We start from the raw sequence: 9,745 nt of genomic DNA, 5'->3' as shown, positions 1-9,745 counted from the left end.
AGCACGGTCAGACGGTCAGACACCACAACCTTCTCCACTCTGTCACCCAAAACATCCTTCACAACCTTGCAGAGTCCCTCAAACTTCTCCTTCAACTCTTCCTTCTTCTTTGCCTCGTCTTCACTCTCATCAAGCTTGAGACCTTCCTTGGCGGCTGAGACAAGCTTCTTGCCCTCAAACTCCTTGTGAGAGTAATTGGCACATCATCCACTTCTAAAACATTGCCTTTGTTCATTCTGGTTCGATTATGATGAGGAACAGAGTTCATTCTGGTAATGATAGACGAATAATGGCATAAAATTTGTACGTCGTTAATTTAACAAACCGTCGTGGTTAGTACAATTATGCGACAGTAGAGTTATGGATACCGTCGTAGTATAGTATAATTAAAAAGTCGATAAATTTATATTTACAGTCGTGGTAACTTATTTAAATCGGCGATTTTTTTTGTAATTAACCGTCGTAGATTCCTTTGAATTTATGTGTCGCTGACTAAGAAAATTGGGTCGTGTTTATTAATTAATTAACACGGCGTCTTATTTTTATATCGTCGTCTTTACTTTCTACGGCATTGATTTCATAGATGCAGTCGTTGTTTTTAGGTTCAGATTTTAACTCTGAAAATACCTCTGTAATAAGACGACGCTTTTTTAATTTGGTGCGTCGTGGTTTCAAAATATCTATATGTGTGCCGTTTTTTAGGTGTTTAAAGTATGTTTCTACGACGGGTTTCTATTACCGTCGTCTTTTAAAAAACAACGACGGTTTTTTGATCTACCGTCGTTGTTTACTGGTCGTCTTTTGCCCTTTTTGTAGTAGTGTAGCATTATAGCTAACATGATCATCATTATAAGTTGCATAACTTTGTTTAATAAAATAAGTTTTTTTTCTGTGTGAATGTTGCACAAATTTAGTGCATCAAACACTCACAATTTTTTTAAAATTCACACTCATCATTCTTAAAATACATAAACTATTTTGAGCGACATGTTGCTCTACAAGACCCCGCCACTGGCTTGGTTCGGAAGTATCTAAAGAAATAAATGGTGAGTTTTATAATAAAAAAATAGTCAAAATTTAACTCATATTTTCATAAATGTCAGATTTTGTAAAACTTTTAAAATAGAAAAAACTCACATAAACATACTCAAATACCCTATTAAAAAAAGGGAATGAAGCCTAAATTGATCATGATTCAAACAAAATTTTCACAATTTTGCACACTTGGGATTGAATTTTCCTTTGGCCTCAGAGACAGAGGGAGGAGATGTTCGGTTGTGTGGATCGATGAGATTTGGGGTTGAGCTTAAGAGTGAGAGATCGTCATATTTGAATAGGTGGTAGTGTTGGCTGTTTGCTGGGTTTGTAGGAAAGAGAGGCTGGATTGCAGTGGGTGGGTAAGAGAAGGGACCTTGAAAAGAGTTTTGAGTTGCAACTTTGCAGGGCATCCATTCCCTAAATTCACTATGTTCAATAGTTTTATTGAGAAACTGACAGGACCCGCCCCGAATTCCTTGGAACCCGAGACGAATCCTGTGGAAATTCCAACATCGCACCGATGTCGGACCCACTTACTAAGAACCGAGACTTTCTGCTGAAATTTCGACAGAGTCTCCCCTGTAAACTTGACTTTCCCAAATTTTCAACCTGTAAAAATAATCATAGTTTATATCCCAATAGGCAGCACACACAATGCAATACACCCAGTTTACAAAATAGACATCCAACCTCCAAATGAAATCAAGGCAAAACTCCTAGCAGTTATACAACATAACCAAACCCTAAAATCAAACGTTTACTTCAAAAAGGTCCTCAGACCTGTCAAAAACGCATACACTATTTAATAGGATTCATTCAAGTGATAACTTGGGAATAAACCAGCATTTAATCTCGCTCAAGCTTAAATCAAGCTCCAATCACAAAAAACCTTTATATGTTTAAGCATTAGCAAACAATCTGCTAAACTGAAAAAACAATGAATTTTAAAAAATGCCCACAAGTTCAAGGCCCCTTTGCTATTTCCATCAATAATGGCAGACATTTTGATGAATAAGGGAAAAACCAGATTTTAGGATAGAGTTACTTCAACAAAGAGATGGCAAAAAAGCCTAAAGATAAGTTCATGAAGATTAGAGGTACAAAATGTCCGGTTCAAGTTAGAGCTTAATACCTATGAAAAAAAATATACACATATGAAAAAGAAATGAAACAAAATTAGAGCTTAATACCTGTTAATAGTATTCCAATCTTCCAAGCAGAAGATTTGCATTCCAACTAATACGACAGTTTAGTATTAGTTGTTCCAAAGCATCACGCAATCAAATAACAAGATTTGCAACGGTAACAAACCAGAACCTGGGCTTAGTGATATCATATGGGCCACGTGAAGAAAGCCAACTCAGCATCATTCCCTTCCTACGCTATATATACGCGCATCCCCCTAGTCAGAATTCCACACTTCACTTTCTTTGATCGATACTTCGTACTCGTTCTCATCTCAGTAGCCCTAAACTTTTTTTCTTTTCTTTTCTCTTCTCTTTGTTTGATCAATTCGTTGCCATGGCGCCTAATAATATTCCTATGGGTTTCAAGTTTCGTCCAAGTGATGAAGAATTGTTGGGATATTATCTTCCTAACAAGGTTCGTGGCTCATCGTTCAAGTATGAAAATGTTATTCCGGAATTTGATCTTTATGGTCAAATAGAGCCGTGGGATATATGGAACCAATTCGGCGGAAACAAATTAGAAGATGGTGAAGACCTTTATTTCTTCACCAAATTGAAGAGCTCCAGTGCCAAGAATACCCGCATGGCTCGCACCATAGGATCTGGGTCATGGAAAGCTGAGAACTCGGGAAAAAAGGTCCCCGATCCAAAGGATAAGAAGAACGATTTAGGTATGTGGAAAAGGTTACATTATGAAAACCCTAAATCGGATCAAAACGGTTGCTGGATCATGCACGAGTACAGCCTTCGCCCTTCATTGGTGAAGCCCAAACCAAACTCAACTCATCAGTTTGTGGTCTGCCGGATTCGAAAGAACCACTCGAGGAAGAGAAAGTTTAAGTCGACAGCTGCAAATGGCATTCCATCTCTACAATCTCAAAATAAGAAGCAAAGGCAACAAGAGACTAGCTTTGACGAATATTTAATTGGAAGCTCCACTCCCATGTCTCAGGCTATTGGAGGAGGGCCAACTCAAAGTCAATCTCAGCAAGACTGCCCTTTTGCATACCCAATAACCATGGTTGATGATGCCATCCAATTTCATGGTGAGAGTTTCTCACCTTCGGTGGACAGCGCACAATCATTCACGGAACAAGCAGAGTTCGGATCGTATAACCAAGAGAGGATGGAATGTATTGAATTTGATGAGCCTCATGCTACTCAACTAGGCCTCACCGACAACAATATTGGAGCTGCGGCAACAGAAGAATCAGGCTGTCAATTTGGTAGTGAAAACAGCCAGCCTGACAATGTCGACTTCTCGATTGATTATGGTTGGCTCCACCACTTGATCCAGGTTGATGATGATGATGTTACTACAGCCACACCATCGGGATCACAAAGCATCCACCAGTCTGCAGTTGATGATGAAGAGAGGCCTGCATCTGGTCTTTCCTCCCAATCACTCACCACTGAGTCTGCACTTGAATTTGGGATGTCATCATCAGAAAATCATACTGGTGCTCAACTTGGAGTTGGTACTGAAAGTGCTCAAGTCAATGCGTCAGAGTTCCAGGTTCACAATGAAGATATGCTCGATTTCCTGAACACTGCTAGTTTTGATCAACTTGTGGACATGTTCCAGTTTCATGATGATGATGAAGTGCAAGCTTTCACCACACAGTCATCAGTTATGGGAATAATTGGGTAGTGAGATGTGAACATGTAGATTTAGCAGTTAATTTCCACGTTTGTGAGATCAATGTAACTGTTTTTTGCTACATGGATATATATATATATATATATACACACCTAATTGGACAGTTAGAAACTTCCTAGCTTGTGAAATTTCCACGTTTGTGAGATCAATTTAACTCTGTAACTCTTTCAGTTAACTGAACCTAAATCACTGTTAGTCAATTTCCTGTTAGGTAAATTTCATTGTCAATGAGAAAACCAAGAAACATTAGTTTCATTAACAGCACAAAACTTATATGAATGATTTTGAGCTGTGTGTGCAACTTCTTGTTAGTCAACTTGGAAGCTAAAAGAACCATATTGAACATTACCTAATGACAACAAATGGAAAGAATAATTTAAGAAAGCCTAACCAGAAATTTTAAGCTTCAATCAGTTTTCATGACAACTTTTGACCAAATTAAACTTCCATTCAGCAAACAAGTGATAACTTTTAACACTAGAACACTTCTAACATGTTACATATATGCATTCAGTTGATAAAGACAAATTGATGCCGGCCTACAGTTCTCCAAATGCACGTGATCATGAACCACATTTACAATAGATCAAACAAACCAGTACTTGATAAGTTGGTAAACATTCATTGAGCAGTGATACTCAACAAACTACTTTTCAATAAATTAATTTGTTTGCATGAGCTATATATGTCTTTGACCAGCTCCTATATATACAGCAATTCCATCAACTAATATATTAACTTCTTACCAAGCCATTCAACTAAAAGCTCTAGCTTTACCGGTATTTTTGGTTGTAATACGAATGAACAGAACAACTCGATTTATATGGCTCACCCAAATTCTAGGATTGATATTGGAAATGATTATGATGAGACTAAAGAGATCCAAAAATATAAAAGGAAAACAAGACTTGTCTTAGTCATGGATTGGTTTTGTTCAAGATGTACGTATATAACTGAAATCAATTTCTAATAAGTAGTTCAATATTCACACCCTTGGAGGAGAAAATATATGATAATGAAATCCAGAGACCAGAATAAAGTAATCGCAATTTTAAAATCATTCCAAACTCTTGAACTTTTCTGTCAAGTATCTGTCATCAGGGTAAATAATACCTGAGTACTAGCTTTGGAAACAGATCCGGTATTTGTAAACTCTGCACAGGCCTTCTTGTACCTCTAAATTGTTGCTTTAACACTGTATGGTATGCAAACATAGCATTAATATACTAAGACTAGAAAGTAATAATACATAACACTACTAGTTACCACAAAAGAATGGCATCTATTGTTACATAGATATACATATACACCTACTTAGACATTTAGTCCAACCAATTAATATGCATGAGACTAATGCTCAAGGAAGAACACCAAGTTAAATATGTACCAAATCCTCTAATTGGGCTACATCTATAGCATTGCTTAAACATATCAAATACGTACTTAAATAATCTCCAGAAATAATCTGAAAAGTTTTCAAATAATGCATTCAAACTCAAAAGCGAAGTGTATAAGATGAACTTTGTAGGGGCTTTTTCCTTCCGGCAGCAAGTGGGCTGGGCTAATGAAGTTGTTCCCCTTTGCTTGAGTTCGAAATTAAGCCCCAAAATGCTTCGAAAGGGCAGCAAAGCCTTAGGAAGTATTTTGGTTATCTTTTCCAACAAAACAACAGCAATTTTACAGATAATTTCTTTACGTTCACAGATAAATTTCTAGGCTTGGCATGAGGGGCATGTGGCATGAGAGCAAAATTATCATGGGTTTAGCACTTTGGGAAAGAGAAAGTTTGTGGGTTCCTATGGAGGTCAGGGATTCTAATGGAAGAGAGGAGAGGTTCTAAGGAGGAGAGTTTTGGGTGGTTTTCGTAGCTTCCGGCAGCTCGACAGTGACTCTGTCAGAGCTGTAGCAATTTTGCCAAAGCGTGGGAGATGGAGGAAATGGGCTAGCAAAGCACGAAAATTGGCTGGGTTTGCAAGGGAGAGAAAGCTTGCTTTCTGAAGATTGTGGGTTGGTTTGTGTTGGGTAGGAGAAGCCCTATTTATAGTTGCTGGGGTTTGTTATTCTCCAAGAAACCCTAATGGTTTCTTCCCAACTTAGCTAAGTTTTCCTCTTCCTTTCTTCTCCTCCTTCTTGACTTACCTCATGGTGGCAAAGCCAGCTCTGCCCTATCCCACAAAATCAGAGATTTTGGGTGCTCCAAGTTTCTTCCAGCGGCTACCTCAGAGGGGAGCTTCCCCTTTTCACCCATCTTCTTTCTCCTCTTTCTTCCTCTTTCCATGGCCAAACCTGATGAGGGAAAGGAAGTAGATGTGCCTGCTGGTTTAAGAGATGGCATCCTCCCTTGCATGCCAAAATCCCTTGGTTTCTTGAATTCTTGCACTTGGAACTTGTTCCCAGCAGCAACTCACGTGTAGATCTCCAACGTTCCTTTGTGGTTTTGTCTCCAAACTGAGTGCCAGGGCTTGAGCTGGTTTTTATCCTAATTATGTTGGCTTTTGGGACAACCACAAGATCTATCCAACGGATGGGATAGCTTTGTCAAGTGTTGGGCTCATTTTGGCTAGTTTGTTCTAATTGGGTCAATGGGCTTATTTTGACTAGTTTATTCTAATTGGGTCAATGGGTTATTTTGGCTGAGGCAATGGTCCATCTCCTTCCTTGTGCTTACCCATGTTTGGGCCTAAGAAAATGGGCTTGAGTCCTGAGGCACCCAAGCGACCCGAGACTTCCATTTCTTGGCCCATCAATGGGCCCCATGATAACTTGTTACCATCCATACCACAACCCACTTAAGCAAGCCCCGGGCATTTGAGTGGCTTGGGCCCATTTAAGCTTGCAGTGCAATTGGGTGTGAGATAACGATTTCGCACTTGGCATGGCATGTTGCTTGGCATGCTTTTAATTACGATGCTTGATAAGATAATTAAGATGGATTCGCAGAGCTAAATGCATTTTATGCTTTTAATCTTATTTTCTAGTATGATGGATTTTCATTTGGCATGGCATGCAAAGTATAACTCGTACACGGCAGATTTTTGCGTGCTCCAAATCGAGTCTTTTCTCGATAATATATCGCTTTGGGCTCTGAATTTGTCCGGGCCCAACCATGAATTTTTTGGGTCTCAACATTAGCCCCCTTAATTATAAGGGCCATGGGCAGGTGCTGGAATGGGCCGAATAATTAAAACCCAACCCAAAAAATCAGATTTGTAATTGTAGGGCACCTCTCTTCTTCCCTCGTGCAAAATGACGGCGTGCCATGATGGAACTGTTGCTTGCGGTTTTCCAACACCAACTGCCTTCTTCCCCCCTTTTTTATTATTAAATTTTTTTTTGTTTCTCGTTCCGCGCACCAGACCCAACTTTTTGGTTTTCTTCTTCCTTTCTCTTTCTCTTTTCACGCACCAGACAAAGAGAGCCCTCTTCTTCACTTGTCTCTTCATCTTCCCACAAACCCAAAACGAGCAATAGCGAAGCCAAGCCAAAACCGTCCATCTTCGACCGCTGGAAGAGAAATCGAGCCGTGCTCGCCTCCACCCTCCTTCTCCGCACACGGAAACTTGCTCGCAGCCGCCGGAAGAGGTTTTGTTGTACGGACGTTCCTTGAAAAAATCCCCGATTTCTCTCCCTTCTCTACCATATATGAGGCTATTCTTTGGGGATATTAACAAGGTACGCTCTTTTCCTTGTTTCCTCTTAGATTGATTGTCGAATTTCGTTGGTTTCTTCGTACCCACGCGTATTCCCTTTGATTTTTGTAGTTAAGCACCAAGCCCTCTTTGATCTATTTCGTTATTGCAGCAACGTGGGTTCTTACGGCGTGGGTGCTAGCAAGGAAGGGTTCACACCAGTCTTCTGGAATTCTCTTTTCTCTGGTTTGCCCGTTCGCGAGCTGCTGGAAGAGCGCCGAATTTTGTTGGTGAGTTTCTCCTTCTTCTTCTTGTTTCTTCATTCCCTCTTCCATCTTTCTTTTCTTGTGTTGGTCTCTTTTGCGTTTATGGGATGGCTGAAATTCGAACGATGTGTTCCCTTCTCCTTTTGGTGCAGGTGGCTACGTCTCTGACACAAGCAGGGATAGGCGCTGGAAACCTTGCCTCGCATTCTTCACTACCGGAATCCCTAAGTGCCCCAGCTTCCGAATTGAAGCGCTTAGCCTCTTGCATCAGTCCATTGGTGAGCAATCCTAAGCATTTTAAGAATAAGTGTAGATTGGTGCTTGGCCTAGGTTTACTTTCTTTGCGAACACATGCTTGTTTGATGGCGTATGTATTTTTTTTGTTGCTAGAAATAGAGATTGACGGTAGGCATGTCTTGTGATGCTTGTTTTCTTTCGAGAGAAGATTTATTCATCACACCTGCTGATCTCAAAGTGATACTTTTGCTTGTCATAGGCTTGCATGTTTTGCTTTGATAAAGTTAACTTGCGGTGTTGGACCAGTGTTTTGCATGCGTTAACTTTTTTTTTCTTTTTCATCGCACGCAGGGATTCGAGCCTTGTTATGGCATCCGCTGTCTCTTCTTCCATCATTAGGGATCATCTCTATTCCATAGAAGACAAGCTAAAGAGGGGTAGGCCTCCTCCCCTACTTAAGGGAGCTGGTGAAGACGCAGTCATTGATGGAGAACCGGCCCCGGAAGTAGTTCCCGTGATCGATCCTGCCTCTATATCGAGGTGCTGCATAGAGAGGGGCCTATTTCCAGCAGTCCCCTTATTTTTTCAGTATCCATGCGGGCTGGTCAGAATGGGTAGATCGAGAACTAAGGGACCCATTTACTCGTGATGTCTTGAGCCGGGCAGGGGTGCTGTACGGTATCTTTCTTTCTAAAACATGGGACATCCATGTTGAGGCTAAAATGCTCCGACATGTAGTGAGACGATGGAGTACCGAGACACACACCTTTGTCTATTCATGGGGAGAGTTTACCCCTGTTGGAAAAAATGGCTCACCTAAAAGGATACAAAGTTTTTGGCGCTCAAAGGATGATTTTGAATCTGCCTAAAAGCGACCGGTCGCTGGACATTTGCGACCGGTCGTTTTGAAGCAGATTCGAAGTCTCGTAAGTAATCGACGAGCGACCGGTCGCTAGTTCTTTGCGACCGGTCGCAGGCACAAGAGCGACCGGTCGCTGGACATTTGCGACCGGTCGCTTAGAAGCAGATTCAAAGTCTGGAGGGAAAACTTCTGGCGACCGGTCGCCCATTCCTGACGACCGGTCGCTCCAGTCGTGCTGTGATGCTTTGCTTACGTATTTTCAACTGTCTTTTCAATGGCTATCGCTTTCCACGAGTTTGCAGGTGCTTAATGGATCACTTCTGAGGTAAAAGAGGGTTGACTACCTGCTGGATAGTTGGGAGAGCACTCATGGCTAATTGGTTATCCTATTTTGATTAATCTCCTCTCCATTTTCTGGTTTAATGGAGGTGGCTGAGTGGGATTGTATTACCTACCTAATCTGACCCTTAGTCTAAGTGGTGACTAAAAGGAAAGAACGTGGAGGACAATCAGATATCCTATCTCTTGTCCATTGGCTTGTGTAGGTAATGGGATGAAGTAAGATAACACAAGGGAGAAAGAATGTTGAACTAATGTAGTGGCAAAAGCTGGAAACAAGTAAGAGTTTTTCTGGTGAGAGCTTTGTTCAGAAAAACCAAGGGGAGAGCAAGAGAGTTCTCTAAGTGTATCAAGGTGTTGAGCAAGGGTGTGAGAGAAACAGATTGTGAGGGTAGTGTTCTAAGGGGGTTTCCTTTGTAAACCAAAGTTGTAACCTATCTTCATTAGTGAAATTTCTCAAGGTGATCACCAAAGAGGATGTAGGCAATTTGCTGAACCTCTATAAACACTTGTGTCATTTGTGCTTG

General features: G+C 40.8%; 1 protein-coding gene across 1 annotated transcript; it reads left to right on the top strand.

Moving 5' to 3' along the window:
• Nucleotides 1-2,480: 2,480 nt before the first annotated feature.
• LOC148295607 (uncharacterized) lies at nucleotides 2,481-4,229 on the top strand. Its single transcript, XM_088249949.1, has one exon. The coding sequence runs from the start codon at nucleotides 2,560-2,562 to the stop codon at nucleotides 3,874-3,876; it is 1,317 nt and encodes a 438-aa protein (XP_088106075.1). The 5' UTR covers nucleotides 2,481-2,559; the 3' UTR covers nucleotides 3,877-4,229.
• Nucleotides 4,230-9,745: the final 5,516 nt, after the last annotated feature.

Source organism: Prunus avium, chromosome 3 (assembly GCF_965620075.1).
Source record: "Prunus avium chromosome 3, drPruAviu1.hap1.1, whole genome shotgun sequence".
NCBI lineage: Eukaryota > Viridiplantae > Streptophyta > Magnoliopsida > Rosales > Rosaceae > Prunus > Prunus avium.
Note: the sequence above shows the minus strand (reverse complement) of the source record. Positions and strands in the feature narration are given on the sequence as shown.

Excerpts from the sequence above, each read along its gene's own strand:
- LOC148295607 (XM_088249949.1), top strand. The coding sequence starts at position 2,560 with ATGGCGCCTAATAATATTCCTATGGGTTTCAAGTTTCGTCCAAGTGAT.